This window comes from Momordica charantia (genome assembly GCF_013281855.1).
Source record: "Momordica charantia cultivar OHB3-1 chromosome 10 unlocalized genomic scaffold, Mcharantia_2.0 BLBB01000010.1, whole genome shotgun sequence".
Classification (NCBI taxonomy): Eukaryota; Viridiplantae; Streptophyta; class Magnoliopsida; order Cucurbitales; family Cucurbitaceae; genus Momordica; species Momordica charantia.
In genome coordinates, this window is record NW_028275158.1 from 326,232 (window position 1) to 350,786 (window position 24,555).

General features: G+C 34.5%; 4 protein-coding genes across 7 annotated transcripts; 2 read left to right on the forward strand and 2 right to left on the reverse strand.

The window, feature by feature from the left end:
* The first annotated feature begins 15 nt into the window (after nt 1-15).
* LOC111011755 (E3 ubiquitin-protein ligase SINAT5) lies at nt 16-3,294 on the forward strand. Of its 2 annotated transcripts, none has more exons than XM_088118699.1 (3): nt 16-666; nt 1,601-2,019; nt 2,774-3,077. In XM_088118699.1, exons 1-3 carry the CDS (start codon nt 418-420, stop codon nt 2,931-2,933), a joined length of 828 nt encoding a protein of 275 aa, XP_087974825.1. In that variant the 5' UTR covers nt 16-417; the 3' UTR covers nt 2,934-3,077. The 2 variants fall into 2 exon arrangements, with proteins under 2 accessions (XP_087974825.1, XP_022141337.1); XM_022285645.2 differs by having other exon boundaries at nt 28-666; nt 1,601-1,987; nt 2,774-3,294.
* Nucleotides 3,295-3,396: 102 nt separating this feature from the next.
* On the reverse strand, nt 3,397-6,009 carry EMB1796 (Pentatricopeptide repeat (PPR) superfamily protein). Its single transcript, XM_022285641.2, has one exon. The coding sequence runs from the start codon at nt 5,767-5,769 to the stop codon at nt 3,832-3,834; it is 1,938 nt and encodes a 645-aa protein (XP_022141333.1). The 5' UTR covers nt 5,770-6,009; the 3' UTR covers nt 3,397-3,831.
* Nucleotides 6,010-11,549: 5,540 nt separating this feature from the next.
* SOS3 (Calcium-binding EF-hand family protein) lies at nt 11,550-14,296 on the forward strand. Of its 3 annotated transcripts, XR_015787687.1 has the most exons (9): nt 11,550-11,643; nt 12,125-12,207; nt 12,418-12,477; nt 12,585-12,693; nt 12,812-12,864; nt 13,066-13,146; nt 13,230-13,342; nt 13,457-13,719; nt 14,104-14,296. XR_015787687.1 is itself a non-coding variant. In XM_088118312.1 (8 exons), the coding sequence occupies exons 1-8, from the start codon at nt 11,568-11,570 to the stop codon at nt 13,502-13,504; spliced, it is 639 nt and encodes a 212-aa protein (XP_087974438.1). In that variant the 5' UTR covers nt 11,550-11,567; the 3' UTR covers nt 13,505-14,075. The 3 variants fall into 3 exon arrangements, 2 of the variants coding, with proteins under 2 accessions (XP_087974438.1, XP_022141081.1); XM_088118312.1 differs by lacking the exon at nt 14,104-14,296 and having other exon boundaries at nt 13,230-13,358; nt 13,457-14,075; XM_022285389.2 differs by lacking the exon at nt 14,104-14,296 and having other exon boundaries at nt 13,457-14,075.
* A 1,593-nt stretch (nt 14,297-15,889) lies between these two features.
* LOC111011565 (putative pectinesterase/pectinesterase inhibitor 34) lies at nt 15,890-18,977 on the reverse strand. The gene is made up of 3 exons (XM_022285388.2): nt 17,695-18,977; nt 17,385-17,521; nt 15,890-16,856 (listed from the first exon to the last, which is right to left on the reverse strand). The coding sequence occupies exons 1-3, from the start codon at nt 18,654-18,656 to the stop codon at nt 16,159-16,161; spliced, it is 1,797 nt and encodes a 598-aa protein (XP_022141080.2). The 5' UTR covers nt 18,657-18,977; the 3' UTR covers nt 15,890-16,158.
* Nucleotides 18,978-24,555: the final 5,578 nt, after the last annotated feature.

Consider the following 24,555-nt stretch of genomic DNA (forward strand, 5'->3'; position numbering starts at 1 on the left):
AAAAAATGACATTTTTTTAAAAATAGAAAACTCTGATAAATTGTGTGTCGTTATTACAGATCTGTAGTTGTTCAAAGCAATGTGGTGGCCGTGGGATGTCAGTTTTACTCATCACAGCACCAAATCAACGGTGCCATTATTCGCTCTCTCTCACTTCTGAGAGCTGGGAAGAGAGGAACAACACAGGGGGTAGAGAGACGAAGAAAAGAACCTCATCTTTCGGGTAAAAAAGGGGTTCTCTGGCTCCTGGGAATCCATTAATCTACCCCTTTTTTCTCTTTTCATTCTTTGCTTCTTTCCTACTTTCTTAAGAAATTTGCAGTAAGTGGGGGGAACCCAGAAATTTTCTGAGATCTTGATCGATTCCGGCTTTGGATAAGTGGGTTTGTCTTCAGTTCCGCAGTTTCAATTTTGTAAATGGATTTGGATAGTATCGAGTGTGTATCATCGTCAGATGGTCTCGATGAGGATGAGATCCATCTTCACAACACTCTCCATCCTTATTCCCATTCTCATCATCATTCAGAGTTGCCAGCATCGAAGCCTCGTAATGGAAACAACAATAGCGCTATAACAGGCCCCACTGCGACTGCGCCGGCCACTAGCGTCCATGAATTGCTCGAGTGCCCCGTCTGCACTAATTCTATGTATCCTCCCATCCATCAGGTTTGTCTTCGTCGCCCTAATTACTTACAGAATGGAGATTATTTGCTCCCCCCCAATAATTGTTCATAGTTTCCTTTTCTTTAACTTTTTTCCAACTGGGGTTTTGGGTTATGGTTGATCGATCAATTGTAGGTTGGAAGTTGTGGGGAATTGAATACTGACAGCCTCTAAGATAAGCAAGTGAAATGGGCTGACTTGTTTTCTTCTCGTCTTCCCATTTGTGGAGTGGCTTAACTGCCTATTTCTGTAAACATAATTGACTGTACAAGTTAATATGTATTGTTGCACATCTAGAGTACCGTATCAACTGAAGAAGTAGGGCGAGATCGAAGTGCATATTAGTGTTTCCATTATAATTTTTTCTTCGTGGGTTTTCTTAAAGAATGTATTTTAAATGTGACGATGCTCACTCATTTCTTATGGTTTTTGGCTTTGAAAATCAGTTGGCATTGTGAAATACTGGTTTCAAAATTTTACGTGCTTCTTTTGTACGAGAAAATAAGTTACCTTAGTCTTTGGCTTGTTATATGTTGTTGTATCATTTAAACAATAAACCATCAAACCCTCTTTCATTTTAAGGTTTTCCAGCTCTAAGATTGTAAAACAGGGACAAGATTACTACTCTGTCCTGTTTGTTAAAATCCTTTACTTCTAGCATAAAACGCTTAGGGATTTCTTTCTGATTTAGTCATAAACATTGATTTTCCATCATCATAGTTATCTCTCTTTCTTTTTATATCATTTGAACTCACCTTTATAGGACGGTCGCATCTTTTACCATCAGGATAAGAGCAGTTGAGAAGATGCTTGTTTTATGCCAATAATTTTCTTAGACATATATTGATTTTCATTAGTTTTACATTTTGTTGGAAATATATGTCCTATGTTAGTATGTTAATGTGGGTTAACTGTATAACCAACTAAAATGTTGCAGTGCCACAATGGACATACCTTATGTTCTACATGCAAAACACGGGTTCATAATCGCTGCCCTACTTGTAGACAAGAGCTAGGAGATATTAGGTGCTTAGCACTGGAGAAGGTGGCAGAGTCGCTTGAATTACCTTGCAAGTATTATCCCTTGGGGTGCCCGGAGATATTTCCATACTACAGTAAACTCAAGCATGAGGCTTGGTGCAACTTCAGACCTTACAATTGCCCGTATGCTGGGTCAGAATGCTCTGCTGTTGGGGATATTCCTTTTCTCGTTGCCCACCTGAGGGATGATCATAAGGTGGATATGCACACTGGATGTACATTTAACCATCGCTATGTGAAATCGAATCCAAGGGAAGTGGAGAATGCCACTTGGATGCTTACTGTAAGTCCGATGCACTTGACCTCAACTCTTAGGTGGAGTTTCTTTTTCTTATTCTTTGGTAGAACTTGATTTGCCATACATGAATTGCTCCTTATATGTGATATATATATGCAGGTGTGTGTATCTCTGTTTAAATATGTATGTATGTGTTTATGTATCTGTTATATTACTCTATAAGGTGTTTAATTAGGTAGGGAGCACAAGGGTTTCAAGCCCAATCAAGCAACTGGGAGATTAGAAGGACATCGACTAGTCGATAACAAAAGAAAGATGATGGAGAATTCAAAATTATATAGTGTGCTACAAGTTTTATAAAACGTTAAAGTTGGTCTATAAGTTTTGCTGATGATGTGTAAAGGGTATTGGTGCAAGCTGATTACAAATTTGGTCATGGATCATTTGTTTTTATTTTGTAGAATTTTGACCTTAACTGCGTCTATTTCTTGCCTGTTCTGAGTGTTAACTAGATGTGATGCAAAACAATAGCAGTATGAAATATCAAGAGATTGAGAGTACATGTCCTTGTATATATTTTTTCCGGTTTCTTTTTACCCCAAGTTATGGATTTATGCTTTTGCGGTTCAAGCGTTTCTCTCAAATCCGTACAATCAAAAGCTAATGTGGTCACCGGATGCCAAAACCACCAATAAATGGCTTGTTGTGTGTTTGATCAAATGAGGCCTTCGCACCAGAGGGAGGCTTACTCTGCTAGGCATTCCTTGGGTTTAACTCCAAAATTTTAATTTAATCATGTTTCTTGTGGCCTCCTCTTCTCACATTTTGCAGGTTTTTCATTGTTTTGGTCAATATTTCTGCCTTCACTTTGAAGCGTTTCAGCTTGGTGTGGCCCCAGTCTACATGGCTTTCCTTCGTTTCATGGGTGATGAGAATGAGGCACGAACATACAGTTACAGTCTCGAGGTTGGTGGATATGGGCGAAAACTAATATGGGAGGGTACACCACGAAGTATTAGAGATAGTCATCGAAAAGTCAGGGACAGCCATGATGGATTAATCATTCAAAGAAATATGGCTCTTTTCTTCTCTGGTGGGGATAGGAAGGAACTGAAGCTGAGAGTTACAGGAAGGATATGGAAGGAACAAAACCCAGATGCTGGGGTCTGCATACCAAACCTTTGTACCTAATAGTGTTACTAAAGGCCTCTACCGTTTTGTGTATTGTGGACACTGCCTTGCTTTGTACCTATTCTTACCTTTCCTCGTATATTGTAACGGATGAGTTTTTCAACTGTAAAATACTAATCATATTGATAATTATTGATCTTCCAACGAAAGATGTTTGCTAACGTTGTAACATTCACTAACTTGTAAGAGATTTGCGTATGATCTTTGCCTTCACCATCCTAGAAAAGAGACTGCTAAAGATAAGAAGCACATGAATGCTCGTGTTGAGAAAGGCAACTGCCAACAGATTAGATAGTATATTAGGAGCATAAATGGTCCAAATACAGGACAGAATTTAGAACTTCATTATCAAGAGATGCACGTAAAAAGTTCCAACTCTTATAGGAAAAAAAAAAATTTGCCTTCACAGAGCAACAGTGCATTCCAACAAGTTTGTAAAAGGAATACAAATCACCCAACTCTACTCGAGTTTCCCACTTATACAGGGATCAATAAAGTCCATGCATCGCCATCACCACTAGGACAATAGTAAATTGACAGGAAATGTGGGAGACTCGTTTCTCATGCCTAATTGGATATTGGATAACCGAAACAGAAAAAGGATCACATTCCCATGTAAAGTAGCAACAAATAATTGAAAGCTGATGTAAGCTTTCACCTGTTAAGTTGCATCGTCTCTCTTTAATATCTGTAACAGTTCAATTCTCACTTCTTGATACTTCCTCTGATGTGCCCTTGAAAGAATTAGATTCTTCAAGTTCAGTATTTCCACTAGCTTCTTGACCAGGTTGCGTGTCGTTCACTGCAGCAGCCTGAGCTGCATCACCGGAGCCTTCTGCAGATTCTTTCTCACCTTCCTTATTCCCGAATAACTTGGATGACAGTAAAGAAGAGACGGCAGCTTTAGCACTTCTCTTCTGTGCCTCTGCGGCCTCGGCCTCTTTTGCCTTAGCTTCAGCTTTCAGTCTTTCTTTCTCTTCCATAAGTTTGGCTAAATCCCCTTCCCTTTCTTCCTTCCTCAACTGACCTCTAACGAACTCCTGCAACTCTTCAGTAAATTCAATCCCATCGTCATCCAGAAGAGTATCAACCACATTAAGTACTTCATCCAGTTTCCCAGATTCACTTAACGCCTTCATAATAAACTGATAGCTTGAGGCATCCATCTTGAGCTTCTTCACCATAAGGTCAAAGAAAGACTTTGCCTCGTCAATCTTCCCTAATTTAACCAATTCATCCACTAATCTATTATAAACTGCTATATTGGGTCTAAGTCCGGATTCTACCATTTTTCTAAAATATCCAGCTGCATCATCTGACCTGTTTTCTTTAAAACAAGAATCCATCAACAAGCCATAAGTAAACTCGTCAGGGCTCACTCCCTTATCACCCATTGTTGCATAAAGCTCCTCTGCTTCAGTCAACATTCCGTTCTTACATAATTGTTCAATCAAATTATTGAATGATAATGTATCCGTGCTACACCTATAATCACCCATCTTCTTGAATATTTCAATGGCATCTTGGAATCTCCCTTCTGTGCAGTACCCATCAACCATCACATTAAAGCTTCCCAAATTTACTGCCAAATGCCTGGGTGGACTATGCTCCTTTATCATCCTGTCAAACAACATCAAGGCCTCACCAAACTTTCCATGCTTGCATAATGCATCAAGCACAGAGTTGTATGCAATGGCGCTCATCTTCACCACTGAATTAACACCAACATTCTCCTCATAACACCTCATTGCTTCCTCCTCCATTCCTTTCATAAAGTACCCTTTCATCAAGCTCCCATAAACAACTCCATCTTCCACAGTCCCCCCCAACTTTTCTTTCAGCTCTTCAAAAAGCTTAAAAACTCCATCATGATCCGAATTTCTCACACAGCCCACCATCAGATAATGATAAATAATAGGGTCCGGAACAAAACCTTTCACAGTCATTTCCTCTTTCAGCTCCATTGCCCTCTCCAACTTGTTATTGTCTACCAACCCTTTAATCAAGATCCTGTAAGTCGTCGGCGACGCGTTAAAAGGCGCATCATTTATCAACTGCTTGTAGTGTTCCATTGCCGTATCCGGCTTACGACAATCCAAATAAGTCTGAAAAATCAAATTGTGAGTGATTATATTGGGGGCAACACCAGCCTGGGTAATAAACCGGTGAAGTGACAGCAAATCGGAATATTTCGATTGACGAAGCTGTGCATTGAGAACCGCATTGACGGTGAAGATGGTAGGACGACAATTGGAGTAAATGGAATGGCGGGTGAAAAGCGCGGCTTCTTCAAGATCATTTTGACGAATGAGAGTGAGAATGCGATTGTGAAGGGTAAGCCGATTACCAGAGAGGGCAGAGATGTGCTCCGGCAGTTTGGGGGCATTAGGGTTTTGAGGAGATTGAGGTTTAGGCGGCTGCGATTGTGGGCGAGTAGCAGATGAGGAAGAGAGAGGGGGTTCGATACGGAGGCGGCGTTTCCGACGACGTCGTTCAGCGGCAGCCTCCTCCGGCGAAGCAAACGAGAGAAAACGGAGGGTTACGGACAGAGGTGCCGGAGCTTGGTACCGGAGTAAACGATGGGATCCAGTTAGGGCTTTGAGGTGGGTAAAGAAGGTCGGCTTCGAAACTGCCATCGATAAATTTCGCCGGAATACACACACAGAGACGGTGAATTAGGGGTTTCGGGTGACGATGAGGGTTACACAAAGAGGATTTAAAATTAGGGGATTGCTTTGTCGACCAATCGTCGCTGCCGCCGAGTCGACATGTCGATCGTATGCTTTTCTTCAAGCCCGAAATAATTGATATTGAAGCCCAACTTTCGTTGCCCATGTAGTCATTTTCTAGATAGCCCATGTAGCTATTTATTTAAAAGGATAAATTAGAAATTTTGAGCCACACAATACACATAGAAGAAAGGTAATCAAATTAAAGGTGCATATAAGTTTGTTCTCATTGACTATGGATCAAATTTTTTCTTGAATTAACAACTTTACTTTATAATATTGTCTGAGTTTTGACGATTGTAAACAATATTTTATTTAAAAAATTCGCGCTATGTGACTGTTTCTTATAAGAATTACAATGCCTAAAACATTTAAAATTTAAAAGACTTATTATACCCTTTTTTTCTTAATTTAATGATTTATTCTAAATGTTGGCTTTTCCGTTATTTAATTGTAAAAAAATAATTGAAAGAAAGAGACGTGAGAACATGGACTTATTCTAGAAGTGGTTAATATTAATAGTGGAAAATAAATATAAGCAAACTATTTGTAATGATTAATAAATCCCATATACTATATGGGGAAAAAAGGACTAATAATTCATTGAGTATGACTATCACGCAGTTATAATGAATTTGTTTATTGAATTTATAGAGAAAATCCACGTTGTAGCCTTTTTACCAAACTTTTAGTGAGTACTAACATTGTACTTCATAGGACCAATAGGCTAATTAATTTGCTTAGCTCTTAATGAAAAGACTATGAATCTACGATTTTAGATTACTCAATTTGTTGGTTAAATAGTCTTAATATAATTGTTGTTTAATAAATTCAATCATCACACGCCAACATAAACATATATAGCTAAGTGGTAATGATATTCTGTTTCTTCGTGATAATCTTAGGAGAGGAGAGAAAATAGAAAATAACCAATACGATTTCACTAAATAAAATACTTTATACAAATCTAATAACCTATGTATATTACTATATAATTTCTAATCATAATAGGAAATCTGATTCGAATAACACAATCTAATCTAAATTAATATCTAATTCAAATCTAATTATGGTTTTTTTAGTACAACATGTGAGGTGTGAGATTGAATTCGAGATATGTGTCAATTATCACTAAACTATACGTTAATTTTGACTTTAAATCTAATTACAGTTCAAATAACACTGTATAATAATATTATCTAACACTTCATTTAAACAATATCTTTATTATAATATTATATTATATATATAAGAATTTTGATATCAATATTTTATCTACATATATCTATCAATATATTTGTAAAATTGAGATTTTGAGATCCGTACATGTTTATCATTCATTATACTTTATATAATCTGCTATTCTCATTTCACTTTCATTCATCAAATTGCAATATGATTGGTGCATTAAAGAGAATCAGTTATATTATACAAAGACACATTATTGTATATATGGTTGACCTTGAATATCATAATACATAATTTGCTATACATATGAGTGATTAATTCTCAATTATTTAATTGTGTATTGCTGTAATTTTTCTTTTCTTTTTTTTTTTTTTTTTGAAAATTTGTGTATTTGGTCATATAATATAAGAATTTGTTTTGATGTTGTAAGAAACTTTTCTAAGTTGTCGGTATTTTTTATTCACTATGGATATATATTCATCGACATTTATATATTTTTTTAGAAAAGAAAAATGTGAGTTTTTTTTTTTATTTCAAATGTGAATTAATACATTTCAAGAAACACGCCTCCCCCAACAAAAAGTTCTTTGATAAGGGGAAGATTTTGTATGGTTAATATTGAAGTTTCTCTTCTTGATAATGGATTTTTGCTTTAGCATTTAAAAGATAAATGAAAGGGAAAAAAGGGACAAGACATGCATGATGCATGTGACAAGTGCATTTCTAATCATCTAATTATATTTCATTTATTAATCTAAGCATAGTTTAGTAATTTAAGTATATTTATCAACTTAAGTATAATTCAATTTATTAAATATATCTAATCGACTAAAAAGTATGAGGTTAAAATCTACACCTCACATGTTGTTGAACCAGGAAGAAAACAAATTTTCACCTTAGAATTATTTAAAGTAATATTCTAAAAAAAATAATGTATTTAATTTAGAAATCACTGGTATTTTATGGAGATATTGAATATTTTTTTTTTTTTTTTGCATATTGGGTCTATAGGATCTAAAATATCTAATTAATATCTCTTGTTAATTGTAACAACTTATTTAAAAGGACTATTTTTTATATATAAATTAAGCACCGACATATTTGCTAATAGGAATGTATTGTTTAGGAAATTTACTACTAACCTAAAGATTAATAGATCGATTATCTACCTTACCAATCGTTGCACTAAAAAAAATATCGACATACTTTAGGCTTTACCCAATGAACATTTTTATCAAAGAAGAACTTTTTGAAACAATACTCTCAAAATAGTTCTTAACAGAAGCATTAGGAGTTAGGAGTAGGAGACTTTTTAGAGTTATAAAGTTTTATTACGTGGTAGGTGAGATATGATGACCCAAGCTAATATTTTGCTTCACAAATTAAATAAGAGATTCAATTTCCGCTTTCTACAATATCAAACCGAGATTAATAGTATTTTTTGTATTTGGAAATAGTTGGATTCTAAAAGAATTATTCAAATATTTTCAAGATATAATTTAATTTTTGATTAGTAAAGAAAAAATTCCAATCATAAACATACGGAGGTCACACCGCTTGTTATAGTGTAGGAGCTGGCCATGTTGGAAGTTGTTAACCTAATTTCCTTTTGAAATAACTCATATCCAATATTCTTGGAAGGAGGGAATTTGTCTATTTTTATTTGTGCTCAGAATAATTTTCTAAAAAGTTATGGTAGATAGACCAGAACAAAACATGAGGTACAATTAATGTTCTTCTCTTATCTTATTTTCTTGGTAAGTAGAAATGAAAGGATGGATTCGTAGGCCCCGCAAAAGATCGACTAATACAATTTATTTTATAATTTCTAAACATTTTCTATTACTCTTATATTTTAAAAAACATCGATTTGTTCTTAGACTTTTCATCTTTACTATCCTTTTTTCCACTTTTTCTATAGCCGTTTTAAAAACAGTCATTTCTTTTTATTTTCAAATATCTTTTCCTGAACAATTTTCAGAGAATGGGTCAAACAAAGAAAGTTATTTATTTTATTTTATTTCTTTTTGTTACGAATTAATCTCTCTTAATTATTAATTATTAATTTTTGTAATGATGGTAATTGAATAGGAGATACTATTTACTCACAGGTACATAAATATTATTCTTAAAACATACCAAGTTTATTCGATCCTTATTATGATCCTTTAGGATAAATTACAAATAATACCCCCTAAACTTTATCTTTTATTAAAAAGAATATTCATATCATTTCAAAAGTGGAAAAATATCATTGACTTTTTATAAACCTTTCAAACATACATTTTCATTTAAACCTTCGTCGACGTGGTAGAATCAAGAATGACGTGACAAGTAAAGTTGAAACTTGTCTCCAACAATTAGTTACAACAAATATGACCACGGTAAAAAAAATCATGGGTAGAAACAATAACGGACCCACAATTGACTATTTAATGGTAAAATGTCAAATTATTGTAGAACACCTAATTGTTCCAGATGAACTTCCACGTTAATCGATATTTACTCGAACGAATATTTTTTAAAAAAGTTTATGAAACGTCCTGGCATTGGCAAAGATTACTGTGGATACTCAATTTGTTCAAATTTTTACACTCAATTTTATATTTTTTTTGTTGTAAAAAAGAAAACATTGTTACAGAAAAATAGTGATATAATATAGACAAAAATTAATGGTAGACAAACGACGCTCCATTATATTAAATTACAACTTGTACTTCTGAATTATTGGATGAAATTTCTACTTACTCTTTATGTTTATTTTATTTTCTAAAAGTCTGTTTTAATATAATTTTGTTATAAAATCAAACAAGTAACCTCTTCAAGCCATCTTAATCATTAAAAGACTTTTTGCAGATTAATTCCTATAGAAAGAAACTCACGGAAAATTCGTAATATATAGAAAATAGCTTCTTCTTTTTTTTTTCAGTACAGTTTAGAAAATAGCTTACTGAATACTGACATAACTTTTACGCCATTCTTATTTATTTTAATCCGTGTATTAGGAATTTATTTAATATTTAATCTTTCTCGTCAATTTAAATCAAATCATGACCAAGTACACAATTTATCTATCCTAATTAGTTTTGAGACTACTTTAATTAAGTAATTTTTTTATAAAAATTCTATCAAATGCCTTGACTTTGGTGAAGTTCGTGGGGTCCAGAGGAGAAGGAGCAGCAGATTAAGATCCAGTGGAAAAAGCCTATAAAGGAGAGCCGAAGTTTGAAGCCAAATTCATATCTTCAATTTTGACGAGTAAGAAAAATGAGATTAAGCATCACAATCTCCTTAACAGGTCCGCTACTTTCTTCGATTTTGCCTTTTCAAACCGTGCATGGCTGTTTGTTTCATTTTGTAATAAACAGTGTTTCGTTTCCTGATTCTTCGTCTTCAATCTGGGGTTAATGGGAATGGATTTAGGGTAATGCTCGTGTTCCATCTTCTTCAACTCTCCAAATGGGTTGTGATTTTGTGCTATTCTCAGAGGAAATTGAAGTTCTCTCAGTTTGAGCTGTGGAAAATTTCCTTCCTCGCGGTCTACGAGGAGAAAATTGTGATGGGTTTCTTTTAACTTCGATTTTCTACATTTTCTCTAATTAACTCCCAAATTACAGAAGGGTTACCTTTTCAGCTTCAATGTTTCTGACGAATTCCTTCGAGATGACTCCAAACTTCCGTCTATCTACAAAAAAGAAACTGTTATAATAATTTTTTTGTTTTGTTTTGTTTCCTTGAAAATGATAGCTTACATCAGCACCAATGGTCCACGGATACAAAAATACATTATATCGTTTTTGGGTTTTCCTCCCTGTAAAAATAACATTTGTATTCTTATGTGAGATTATTAGTCTTCTGAAATATTTATATTTGGTATAAATTTTACAGCACTGTTAAGAGAAAAGTGATATTCCAATAATGCATGCTTCGTTTCTAAATTTCAACATCCATATTCACTTTCCTTACTCGTTAATTTAGGGGTCTAAAAGTCGATTTTGTTCAATCGAGCAACGTGACAAAAGGAAAAGGGAAAAAGTTGAACATTTAAAATTGAAGGGTTGGTAATAGGATGCGAGCCAGAAGGGTTCATTATTATTTTAATACTTTCTGCAAAAGTAAAATGAAGTTTGTAGATTTGTCTATGAAGTTGTGTCTTTTTTTCTTCCTTTCTTTCTCTTTCAACATGCTTGGACATGGCTTTAATTGGTGGATTCATGTGGGGAAGGGAAGTTAGATCTGCTCTTATGGACTTTTTGCAGATGAACTTTTCTCTTGCACTGTTCTTTTTTTGTCTGTAATGCTTTGAATTTCAAATTTGGGTTTCTATGGTGGGCAAGGTGATGGCATGTTTTACCCACTTTTGATGTCTGACATAGATCAAATTCATGTGCTCGAACCTTACACAACTATAGGCATGAAAAGGAGCTGCTTTTCCATTGAATAATAGGTTGAAGAGTTCTTCTGCTTCTGCTTGGTGACTGGAAGTTTCTTACTGGTTAATGCTATGCTAGTTTGTCATGGGCTGCTATCATTCGAAGAAATCAAAGACTCCAGGTTATGAGGAGCCCACCGTCCTTGCTGCGGAAACACCCTGTAAGTAACATAAGAAGCCTCTTAACTTCTTTTCCTCTGCTATTGGAAAATGACACAAGTTTTAGTATTTGTGTCATAAAAGAATCCTTTGTGGCGTGCTTGAGTATTTTCTGAAGTACCGGTTCCTACTCCTCTGCTTCATCTCGATTCTCAACTAATCTCAGAGAGGTTTCATCCAAAGCCAGCTCCAGTTTGCCTGGGGCTTGAATCTAGAACTCAGAGATTATTCTCAAATATCCCAAACATATGTAGATTAGAAACTAGAAAGTGCATTGCAACGATTCTGCCAGAAAGCTCAATGCATCAGTTTAAACTTCCTCACACTTGAACTTGATTTCTTGTCGGCTAATGATTTTATAAGACTCCTACAAAACTCAGTTTGCTCGAGTTCTGTTCTGTAGATTGCCAATATAGTCTAGTTTATAAACTATGATATGATAGGCAATATCAAAATTTGATCACTTGTGTATTTGGGATGCAGTTACGGTGAGTGAGGTGGAGGCATTGTTTGAGCTTTTTAAGAAACTGAGCAGTTCAATTATTGATGATGGGCTGATTCATAGGGTATGTTTCAAGTGTTCTCCACTCTTTTCGGAAGGCGATGATTATTTTAATTGTTCACAACTTTGATTGTCAAGTTGTTTTTATTGCTTTTCTTTACAAGAGAATTATAATTGGTGACTCGTACCAATTTAACGCCTCAAATTCTCTCTCTTTTGCATTTGTGGTTATATTACTAAAATTGTATGTTTAATGCATGTATGTAATGTGCAGGAAGAATTCCAGCTTGCATTGTTCAGAAATCAAAATATGAGAAATCTGTTTGCAGATAGAGTATGTAGCTGGCTTCTTTAATACTCTCTATATGGTGCAAATCTCCATATCTGTCTCTGCCATTTATTTTCAGTTGCTTAAAGAGTTGCGGGTCTTTTTTATTGTAGATTTTCGATTTATTTGACTTGAAGCGGAATGGGGTTATTGAATTTGGGGAGTTTGTGAGATCATTGGGCATCTTTCATCCTAATGCATCAATTAAAGACAAAATTACATGTGAGAACTATTACTGATATTATTATTTTAATGTTTTATATTCCATATTGGTTAATAAAAGACAAAAGTGAATTAGATTCTTATAAGGACATACTGACAATTACATTTTACTTTGCAGTTGCTTTTAGGCTATATGATTTGAGGCAGACAGGGTTTATAGAGCAAGAAGAGGTGACTTCTGTAGTTTCTTGTGTTCATGTGCAGAATCCTTCTGATGAATGCATCATTTTCGACAAAATTTTATGTTGATCGTTTTCGAAAATATCACTTTTTTTTAGCTCTGTTCAGTAAACGAATTATACTGCACAGTCAACCATGAAATTTGGAGTAAAGACTTTCCTCCAACTTATGGTCTCATTCTTGTTCCCACAGTTGAAGGAAATGGTTTTGGCACTTCTACATGAATCAGAGTTGATTCTTTCGGATGACGTCATTGAAACAATCGTGGAAAAGGTCTTTAATGCCTGATTCTGTATCTTGCATTTTTGTTATCTGTTCGCATTCGAGAATTATCTTCCTCTTCTTGTCTTCTACAGACATTTAATGAAGCAGACGCGAATGGTGATGGAAAAATTGATCAAGAAGAGTGGAGGGAGTTTGTGATGAAGCATCCATCATTGATCAAGAACATGACATTACCATACTTAAAGTACGTAATGATGAGTGTAAGCAATGTCGAACCTGCTGATAGAATGCTTGCTAATCATTGGTTGAGTTTTCTATAATCTCTAGCATGCTTTAATACTACTTCCATGGATTCCAGGGATATAACCATGGCATTCCCAAGTTTTGTTGCCAGCACAGAAGTTGAAGATTCAGACATGTAGTAGATTTCAATCAATCCGAGAAGGTTTTCTCTTTCCTGGTTTCCAGACAATGTCAATGAGAATGCTGTGACAACAACTGCAAGATACGATGCGAGAGTTCATGTTCAGTCACTCGTGAAGAAGAGTCATTCCGTGAAATCTGCAGTCATCTTACCTCTGATCTATCCGTTCATCATCTTCAGACACCAGTTGCATACAGGTTTGCGTGTTGATCAGTACGATTTTGTAGATCACTATGGGTGTAATTCCTGATTTACTGCTTTGTGGGTTTGGAATATTTTTTGTATGAATAGAATCAGGCATTGTATGTTGGGAGCCAAAGCTGCTGATATTTAGGAAGATTTGAAAGCATTAGCTGAACACTAGAGTGAGTTTCATTACGTGCATAGAAAGTTTTAAACTTGAATCTTGATCATAGGTTGAAGTTCAACTATCAAGATTCAAAGAGTTCATGTATTCATTATTTGACTGGAGTGCTATCATACAATTCTCTCAGAAGAAACTTTCTCAAGAAAATGAAAATCTTAAGACATTGTGGTGAAATGTCACGACTAACTTGGGAAGAATTATATTGGTTTTGCAGGGAAAAAGTCTTGATCAAACAAACTGATATTTCCAGTCTCACACAACAATTTCCTTGGGTGCTTCACATTAAGAAGTTAAAACTTACTTCTTCAAACTCTATTCTGTTATTTTTACTTGTCTTAACGACCATTGAATCGATTTGGAGCAGTTGTAAACAAGCTTAATCTTTGGAAGTTAGAAGTACAATAATTTATTTCACTTGTAATCTATCATCTCCAATCTAATAATTGAAGGCACCAAAATATGCCAATTCCATAAAACCCAAATTTAGACAATAATGAGAGTGAGAGGTACCCTTCAATATGTGTGCGCGAAAGAGAACCAGAAATTCTATACAAAAATAAACATAAAATTAACGATCGTCCAAATTTCATGATTCTCAACAAATGATTATAAACAAAGATCAACGAATCCAACACAAATCATCCATAAAATAAAAGGAGGCCATACATCTTGGAATGATGATTTAGCTAATATGTAAAACAATATTTTCAAGTTCAAACCTGTAAACCACACAAAATTTCATAAAATATATATGGATGTTCGACATAAATATCAAAGAGATGACGTGGAAGACAATTAGGCAATTTAACGTTGAGAATTTTTTTTTTTAAATTTTATTTATAAGAAATGGTATTGGACAAATTTCTAAATGTACTCTACCTATTAACTACAGGGACTAATGTGTGGTTGAATATTGATGGAGAGATTGTCTTGATAATGGTCATGCCATTTCGGAGTTTCGGTAACAGTCTTAAGAATAGATCATTTTAGTTTGAGAATTATGTGTTATCAACTAAGCTACGATGGGATTAGCACGTTTTGAAAAAAATGTTGTTTAAAAGGGCAATAAATATTGATGGTGATGGGTAGGGGAGAATGGGTTAGGTTGTAAAGTAAATGCAAAAATTAGGGGTTGTTGTTGTAGACTTGCATTGTACTGTCTAGTGTTTAATTTGGCACTGTCTTTTCAAGATTCATCATTGGCCACCGACACCGCTTCACCGGCACCGCCACCGCCACCGCCATTATTGAATTGAAAGTTACTTTTATTTTGCTTCCATGCACCTCGCCTCTCCTCTCGTGATTTCTCTTGTCCTACTTTAATTAACCTTCATTTTTTTAAAAATATGAAAACAAAAAACCAGAACTCAACCAACTATACATCCAGATGAAAGCATCCTTCAAAACTGTTCATAAAACTCAAGTAAATTTTTCAATATCAATAGTGTAATACCTCAAGCTCAGGATTCAACACCTAATTATCCCAACGCCACCAACTACTTAGAAGAAGAGTAAAGACCTGCTTAATTTTGAAGTTTTTAGGATTGAGTAAAAAAAAGAAGGGGTGACTATCAGTTTCTTTTTAAATCTTTTTTAACCATGATCTTTACAAATGGCTTGAATCACTGCCAAATCCTAGATTAGAAAAAGGAAAAAGGAACTCATAAATTTTAACAAATTAAACCCCTAGTGGAAAAGTCAAGGCCAATAACCCATAGGGCAAGTTTTTCCTCTCTCTTTAAATTTTTACTTAAAATAGTGGATTTTCAATTCCCTTTCTACGGCTATTTATTGTTTTCTTTCTTTCTTTTTTTAATTGTAATACCAACATTTAAACAAAATGTCACTATTTGAATAATTATTATTTTTTACTTTAAAAATCAAAATCACTAAAGATAAAGGAAAAGTTATTTATTAAAAGTTTTTCTAATTAAATACAATGACATGCCCAAAAAATAGTAATCCAATATGTAAAAAAAGAAAAAAAAAAACCACATACATTATGACATTCGAACGCGTTACTAATATTATAAAAAATCAGATAATAGTATTCAGTTACAATACAATTAAGAGGGAAAAAATGGAACATAAATTAATATTCATACATTCACCAAAAATAAAATAAAATGAAAAGAGAAAAAAAAAATCTTCACTACTATATGGTGTTTTATGCCGACACTTTTTACCCACCTTTTTTTTTCCTCCCTTTGGATTTTGCGACTTTTTTCTTTATTACCATCTTTATATTAATATAATACAATTAGCGAAATTACACATTTAGCCCTCCGAGAAACGCGACTCCGGTGGACGGCAGCCACGACGAGCCGTAAATGAACTGCGCCACCGTGAACTTGTTCGCTTCCACCGTGGACGTTATGACCCGATACCCGGGCCACGTGACCCGCTGGCCCACCGCCCCACCCGGCCCATAATTCATATACTCACCGTAATACAGCGTGTCCAAAGCGAACGTGGCATTCCACTCTAGCCAACCGTGTGGGTGCACGTGGCCGCCGATGTATGATAGCATGTAAACGACTCTAGAGTATAATTTCCACGGACGGCCCAGATATGTCGGGTTGCTACTATTGGACGCCGTGAGATCGGAGGTGGCCAGAATCCGGCAGGCGTGGATGGAGATGCCGGTGTTCTGATTCGGATCCTTCCGGTTTTGGGCCGTGATGGTGTTCTTCTGAAGATCCATGGCCTTTCGGGCGTAAATGCTACAGTTTTGGAACACCACCGCCGCATTGCCGAAGATAAAATCGACGGTCCCGTAAATGTCACATTCCCGGTAGAATTGGCGGTTCGAATGGACGTAGAGAGTGTCCTGATAGCCGATTATGTTGCAGCGGTACACGACGGCATGGTCGGCGCCAACCCGGAGCGCCACTGCCTGGTGCCGGCCTGGCCCGGCCCAGTTCTCAAATGTCATGTCTCTCAAGATTAACCCAGCGCCGGTAGCAGCTGTGACGAAAATTAAAAGATCTCAGACGGGTCTCCAAAATTTAATGATATTCTCATGCAATTGACCAGTGGACGTGAAGATTGATTAATTTAAACAGTGTATATCCAATCCAAATGGTGGGGTTTAATAAATGGATAAATATATAATTTATATATATGATTAATTGCTTAATTTAATTAGAGAAATGAATCTGAAATTGTGGCATGTGTTCTGACCTCCACTTCTTGCCTACAAAGGCTAATTTTTAAAAAGGAGAGAGGGTAATTGGGGCAATAATAGAAGGGTAATTTGGTCTACATGGAGATCAAGGAGATGATGAGGCGGCACGTGGGAATGCAATCAGGGCTCTCCCGGTAGAGCATTGACACGTGGGCTGTCTTTTTTTTTTTTTTCTTTTTCTCAAGAACGCAAAAGTCATTTTTAAGAACCACGAAAATTATTCTGGTCAAAAAATAAAGAAATAGAAAAAGAAAAAAAAAGAATGGAAGTAAATAACTAATAAATAATTGAATTTGGAGAATTATTACCAAACGACGCGGTGTGGAAAGTCGTCACGTTGTCGAAGATGCTCTTATCACCCGAAATGACCGTTTTAGCCTTCCCGTCCCCGACGAACATCAAGTTGGTTTTCTTCCTCCCCACCTTGAGATTCTTCTCTTCGTACCTGTAAGGAGGATATTTTCGTAAATGGGCGACGCCAATGCCAAGCAAGAATTAATTAGTACGTGTATGGCGCGTGGGTTGCAATGTAATCACGTGAAAACAGTTCACGACGGTGACGCGCAAGTCAAAAGGGTGTGAAGTGTAGTTAGTAAACGAAGGAGCAAACAAAATTACCTTCCTGCCATCACGTAAATGATCGTCCGCCGGCTGCTGTACTGCGGCGCCTTTTTGATCGCTTCCGCGATCGTCTTCGCCGTTCCGCTCCCGTTCTGAGACACCACAATATCCGCCTGAAGCGCCGATACCGGCATCGTCAGCAACCTCCTCTCCCTCCGACTCATCCACCGGGGGAAGTTCCCGGACTCCTCGTCGGCGGCCTCCATCAGCCGCCGCTTGTTCTGGATCGGCACTCCGTCGAAATCGCTCGTTTCGCTGCCGGAGAACAGCGCCAAGCAGTTGCTGACGAGTTCCGACAAGTTGTGGAGTTTATCCGTCATTTGATCCTTGACGGCGCCGGTGAGTTCGGCGAATCCGTCGGTACAGGTGTCTTGGTTGGTGAGGGCGGCGCTGAGCCAGGTAATGACGTCCTGAGAGGAGCCGATGCGCTGAGGGCGGCCGTCGGAGGAGGAGGAGGGCGCGATGGACTGCAGGGAGCGGGAGAGAGCGTCGACGGAGTCATCGAGGAGTTCGAGGCAGGCGTCGTAGGCGGAGCGGACGCGGAGATCCATTTGAAGGGGGGAGATCTCGGAGGAGGAGTAGAGGGCCTTGTTGAGACGCTGGAGGGTGATGTTGAAGGAAATGTGGACCAGATCGTGCTCGTCGGCGTCGAGTGAATCGGGGAAATCGAGGAGCGAGTTGACACAGAGAGTCGGGTAGCGAGTTCGGCTGCAGGCCTTGGAAATGGCCTGAGTGGGCTTCAGAGGGAGATTCGGGTCGGAGCGGCCGTGGGAGGCGGTTCGGATTCCGACGAGGAAGGTGGCGGAGACGGCGGCGGCGACGATTAGAAGGATGGAGAGGAGAGATAGAAGGAGAAACCGTCGCTTCCTTGGATTATTGGGGGTGGGGAGGTGATCGTGGGCGGGTCCGGGCCCGGAGGTGCCGCCCGGGTCGGTCTCGTTGAGCCTTCCGTAGCCCATTGTGGATTTGGACTAAGTTGTGCAGAGAGAATAGGGAAATGAAAGTAGTAGAAGGATTGGAGGTGGGCGTGAGGGCGTTTTTAGTAAAATATATATGGCGTTAGAGAGAGAGAGAGCGAGTGGTGGATGTGGAACTGAATTAGCTGGCTGCTACTTGAACCTGCGCCCACTGTGTTGTGTTATGTTATATTTAGAAAGAGACTGTGGCCACTCTATTCTCTCTACAGGATGTCTTAGTTTCTAAGTTTCTCTATGACTTGCCTTTAATTAAACAAACAAAACCACAAATATTACAATTACAAATTGGGGGCAATATGAAGAAGGAAGAGAAGATACGTATCTCAGTCTGAGGATTCAAATTAGCAAGAAGAAAAAAAAAAGATAGACTTTTTGCTAGAGTTTGGAATGGGAGAAAATGTGAAAGAAATTCAAATTAACCGTTGAATTAAATTGACAATTTGAGTGATATTTAATTAAGCATCAGCACCATTTTTTAATGAATACCATAGAATTTAATTGTCTTTCCTTTATTTGTAATTTTTATGGGCATATTAAATAATTTTAATTATGGACCAATATACTTTTTGTTAAGAAGTGTGGTCCACGATGCAAATCTATTAATCTTATGGGAATTATGTAAACCATATGATCAAAATTAAATATTTAAGATTAATCTCACTGTTCTCCATTAATTAATGAGAATCGCCAATTTTAAATCTGTGATGCATAATTGATAAAGATCTATCCTTTTGTTAGTGCATTCACCTATAATTAAAGTATTATTTTCTAACATTTGTGTCTTAAAAAGTAACTTTTAATCCACACACAATCTTGTTCTCACATATACGAGTGTTAGAGAAACAGACTAATTAAATTCTATTTTTAATATTATTCACTAATTTAAGAATTAACATGTTTGGCTATTCTATGAGACTGGGCTCAGAAAGTGAATAAGCCTTTAACAAAAGTTAAGCACACTTTGTTCTTAGCATATAAATAAAATATTGGGAAAGCCAAACAATGCCTTCAAATATCATTCAAAGTCATTTATTTTTCTCCTACCATGTTATGGTCAGCATCTCCTAATCTTTTCCATCTAACTTAAGTATTGATTAGTCTTCAATTTTCATTATAATAATGTAACTTTATATTATTAAAGTAAGATAGGACAATATAACTTACATAAATGCCAAATTTTTTAGAAAATTAAATAAATTACTATTTTTTTTTTACTCATAATCATTAATTAGGATTTATTTAAATACAACCCCAATCAGTTTGGAATAATTTATTAACCAATTATATTTCATTGAAAATTTTAAAATACTACTATAGTCAAGTCATCTCGATTACATTCAAAATCTCATCACGCTCATCATTTTTCTTTAGTCCAACAAGTAGGAGCGGAGGACCTTATGGTCAAAAATAGGTGTCAATTATCGCTGAGTTAAACTTGTGTTTATGTTCAGAGCTAATTAGATAGAACTAAATCTCACGATAACAAGTATTTAATTGTTTAAAAAGTAGTAGTTTTAAAGCAGCTTCTTCAATCTTCCCCTTTTATATTCCTTACCCTTTTGTACTACTTTATATTCCACTACTTCATCTCACTTTTCTTTGGTTAGTTATTTGGTATTCTCTTCTCAAGATGATGGTTTTACTTTGAAAAGAAGAAAGGGAGGATTTTGATTAGTGGGAATCTATTAATGAAAGTGGACTTTATATCATAAAGATTGTCAATTTAATTTGTGTTGTGTAAAATTTCCACCAAGTGTCCAATTTTTATTGAGGAAGCTTGATTGCAAAGAAACTTCTTAATTGCTTTCAAGCCATCCAAAATGCAAAATTTTATTCCAACTCTATGTTGTCATATAATTCCATTTTTTTTGATGGAAAGGCATTAAATTTATATATTCTCACTTTGTCCTCCGTTTGTCCTTCATTATTTTGTAACTTTCCCTTTCTTTTTACATTTTTTAATAAAAACACCTTTTATAGAAAATCAAGATAATTGAACCATAATAAGATTCTGTTTTGCATGATTCTACTAAAAAAAATGTCTTTATAACTACTAATCAATTAAATTTTAGATAGAAAGCCTTATTTTATTGCCAAAATCTAACTATATATCAATGGAATGGCCAATTGTTTTTTTGAGGTAAGGAACGGCCAATTGTTTAAAAGCTCCTTTTCTGTTGAAATCATAATAAGGTGTGCTACCAAGCATATCTTATTTGATCAATCCAAATATAGAGAAATTAAGAATAATTGAAAAAAAAATGACCAAATTCAAAATAATTAAGAGCCATGTACAAAAACTAAAAAGAGGACATTCTCCGGCATAAAAAAAATGTTGTTCTTTTTATGAAAAAAAAAAAAAGATAGATTCTCTAATTTTAGAATAAAGTCCAAAAGCTAAGGAATAATTCATATATAAACTAGGATTTAAAAAAGAAGTTATATATAAATTATGGTATAACCCACAATTAATTAATACACACCATCATTAATTTGAAGTGAATGTGACAAAAGAAGGAAGAACGTAACTCTATTTACGTCTAAATCTTAACATTTCAGGTTAAATTAAAAAATGAAATTATACCAAATGGCATTAAATAAATATATGTATTTATGAAAATATTATTACTTTTTATCTTTTTTTTTTTAAATGTCACCAGAGTAATTTTTTTTGGCTGTTCTCATATAATTGTAAAAATTTTCAATTTATATAAACTTAATACTATTTAAAAAATATATGTTCTTGCTCGACTATTAAGTCAAATTAAATAATTAATAATGTTAAAATCTACCGCATTATGCCATTTTTAAGATGGAGAATTACTTTATAACCCTCATTGCCAATGCCAATTCTTAATTTATTTCTTCTTAGGGTGGGAATAAATTTATTTATTTTTCAGTTTTTTTTTTTAATAAAGTTTTTGATTACTGAGGAATGATGAAATATGTCCGTCACTGTAAAGTTTTCTGTAAATGGACAAAATAAAAAGTTGGGTCCAAAATCCAAATCGTTGCGGAATCCACCGACACTCATCCAAATGGAATAGGATAATCTTTAATTTAATTTATTTATATATTTATAATTTATGTACCTCTCTCTCTTCCCGTAAACAATTATTATTTTCCCACTACCAATTATTTCCTTTTAGTGGTTTGAGATATAGCTGATGTAACGTTGAATATGTATGGTAAAATTGTATATATATTAATTGAAGTGAGTATTGCGTGGGAAAAAATCGCTATTGTCCTTTTTTTTTCCTAAAAGTTTGGGAATTTAAATAGGTATTTTTAAAATTTAAAAATTAAAATCGAATAAATTTGAAAAGCTCAGAGTTAAAATAGAATTTGGACTTAATTTTCGTTTTCTCGCTTTCTCTACATAATTTTAGATTTAGTTAATTTTCTTTTGACTCATCTTCACCGTAAAATAAATATTGATTTTGAATTACAGTCTTAAATTTTAAATTTTCTATTAATTAATTAATTTATTATTATTATTTTTTTCATTTCAAAGGATCATATTATAACGCGGTTTCATATATCACATAAACTTTGTTGATCGACCTATCATGTTATAAGAACTACAATTTATCTATATATTTTTTGATAGTTGCATTATGTTAAAGGTAGGACCTAATATGTCGTAGATTTGTGGAAAAAAACATGGGTAGATGGCATCATTATTGAAGATCTAAGACCGAGATTTTTGATTGACACATAACTGTGATGTTATGACCATATGAACAATTAACATTCATGATTTGCTCGATAACGATTAGATTTTTGAAAAATAAGATCACTTTTTATCAATTATGCTTTGATCAAGACTTGTCGAACATATTCATACCATTTTTGTTTGTACAATAAGGGTGGGGATGAGGATAAACCTCCGATCTCTAAGGAAGGAACAAGTTAGATATATTAAGTACTACTGAGCTATATTCATGTTGGACATATTCATACTATTATTATTAAGAAGTAAGAAATTCAATATTTGCCAATAGGAACAATTCATCACTAAATGACATCTACTCTTTCTCTTGATGGCGGAAGAAATTCAACATTCGATAAGTCATCTACGACAAACAAGCTGTATGATAGTAACATTTTGTCTCAATGACATAAAATTTGAAGTTTTTCATTTTTCTTTTTATTTTTATTTAAGGACGACACGAGAAATTGACGAGTCATAAAAGATGATTTCGGGTCAAATTTCAAAGCTTTTAATTAAAAAGTAGAAATAGCGTACGACTCTTTTTTATAGTATATCAAATGTGGGAATGAGATCATTTTAATTCTAATAATGCCCCTGGACTAATTTTGAGAAGGCAACTGCAAATAATTTGTTAGTTAAATTTGTTGATTCGTACTAAATAAAAGAGATATTTAGTAAACTTTAATCAAGAGGTTGAAAGATAACCCTGAAACTTTCTCAACTCTAAAGCAAGCAATTTCGTTGTTTTTGTTTTCGTTTTTAATTTTAATTTTCAAAAGATAAATTTAAAGTTCTAATTAAAAGAGATAAATTTAAAGAAATTAGCATAATTATTTCGAAAAACATAAAATGAAGAACAAAATCATACTAAACAAGAAACAAAATAAAAGGCACATGTATATGGTTCTAAATTAATGATTATCAAACAAACCCTATCATAAATTTAAGACTTTTATTTGCAAAATTAAATTGAAAGCTCTAGCCTAGCACATCTAATTCTCTCAGTTATCGTAAATCTTTTTTTTTTTTTTTTTTTACATTTATCATAAACTTATTGAAATTTGCAATTCTTAGTAATAGAATACATTGTCCAAGTCGCTTGAGTCAACATATATACAAATAATAATTAACTTTGACCTTGAAAAAAGAAAAAAAAGGGCCATGTTAGGATTGGAAAGAAGGCTCCAAATTTAATCAGACATTAATGAGCATGTGGTTGGTTCTTTGTGTTGGGGGACAAACACCCAAAATCCACCAATTTCATCCACATGATTTGCCACACCACACATTTTATTGTTCTCTTTTTGCTTCTTAATGTTCCAACCATATATTTTCCATTAACTTTTTCTTCATCATATTCAGAGCCTTATTAATAAATAAATCACAGCTTCCAATATTTTTTTCCTTCTAATTTTCATGTTATCTGTATTTAAATTTGTCTAAATTTCTAAAGTGTTTTGAGAGGGTGAGAAGTTGAGACAAAGAAATTATTAACTGATAAGTTAATCTTTTTAGTAAAAAAAAATAATAATAATTGTTAAGTGAAAGCTATTAGAAAAAAAAAAATACCGATTTTATTTCTTTAACTAAGTTTACAGATTACATTATGTATGAAGAATCATAAAAATCATTATTAATATAATATATAAAAATAATTATTACAATAAATAACTCAACTTTGTATAATTAGCTCTATAATTTAATTTTGTGAAAAGAAAAAAATTGAAGTGAGAAGCATGTGGCAAATGGGGCTGATTAAATTGACAGTCAGATGTAGGGGAGCCCATCCACAAAAAGAAGAAGAAGAATAGATAAAATAGGAAAAGAAAAGCCTTGAAGAAATCTCTTGGGCTAAGGCTAAGCCCCTTTTTGCAATATCTTCTCTAACATTTCAGCCTATATTTGTGGCCATCACTTAATAATATATTGGATGGACTCCATTTTGGTCCAATTAGCTTTGGGTAACAATATATATATATATATATATATAGGTATTTGTATTTAAAATAGAAAAATTCTTGCTAAATTTTCTTGGTACGATTTTTAATAGTATTCTCGGTTCATATAATTTCATTTAAGTAACAATTTAGTCCATAAACTTTAGATCGTTTTAATCCATGTAATTTCAAATTGGTAATAAATTAGTACTTAAACTTTAGTATAGTA

What these genes read in the sequence shown, in the direction of transcription:
- EMB1796 (XM_022285641.2), bottom strand. Translation starts at nt 5,769, where the DNA reads ATGGCAGTTTCGAAGCCGACCTTCTTTACCCACCTCAAAGCCCTAACT.
- LOC111011755 (XM_022285645.2), top strand. Translation starts at nt 418, where the DNA reads ATGGATTTGGATAGTATCGAGTGTGTATCATCGTCAGATGGTCTCGAT. An exon ending in TGTATCCTCCCATCCATCAG is followed by an intron (nt 667 to 1,600) that starts GTTTGTCTTCGT and finishes AAAATGTTGCAG; the next exon opens with TGCCACAATGGACATACCTT. An exon ending in ATGCCACTTGGATGCTTACT is followed by an intron (nt 1,988 to 2,773) that starts GTAAGTCCGATG and finishes CACATTTTGCAG; the next exon opens with GTTTTTCATTGTTTTGGTCA.
- LOC111011565 (XM_022285388.2), bottom strand. Translation starts at nt 18,656, where the DNA reads ATGGGCTACGGAAGGCTCAACGAGACCGACCCGGGCGGCACCTCCGGG. An exon ending in ATTTACGTGATGGCAGGAAG is followed by an intron (nt 17,522 to 17,694) that starts GTAATTTTGTTT and finishes TCCTCCTTACAG; the next exon opens with GTACGAAGAGAAGAATCTCA. An exon ending in TTTCCACACCGCGTCGTTTG is followed by an intron (nt 16,857 to 17,384) that starts GTAATAATTCTC and finishes TTTTCGTCACAG; the next exon opens with CTGCTACCGGCGCTGGGTTA.
- SOS3 (XM_088118312.1), top strand. Translation starts at nt 11,568, where the DNA reads ATGGGCTGCTATCATTCGAAGAAATCAAAGACTCCAGGTTATGAGGAG. An exon ending in AATTAAAGACAAAATTACAT is followed by an intron (nt 12,694 to 12,811) that starts GTGAGAACTATT and finishes TTTACTTTGCAG; the next exon opens with TTGCTTTTAGGCTATATGAT. An exon ending in GGTTTATAGAGCAAGAAGAG is followed by an intron (nt 12,865 to 13,065) that starts GTGACTTCTGTA and finishes TTGTTCCCACAG; the next exon opens with TTGAAGGAAATGGTTTTGGC.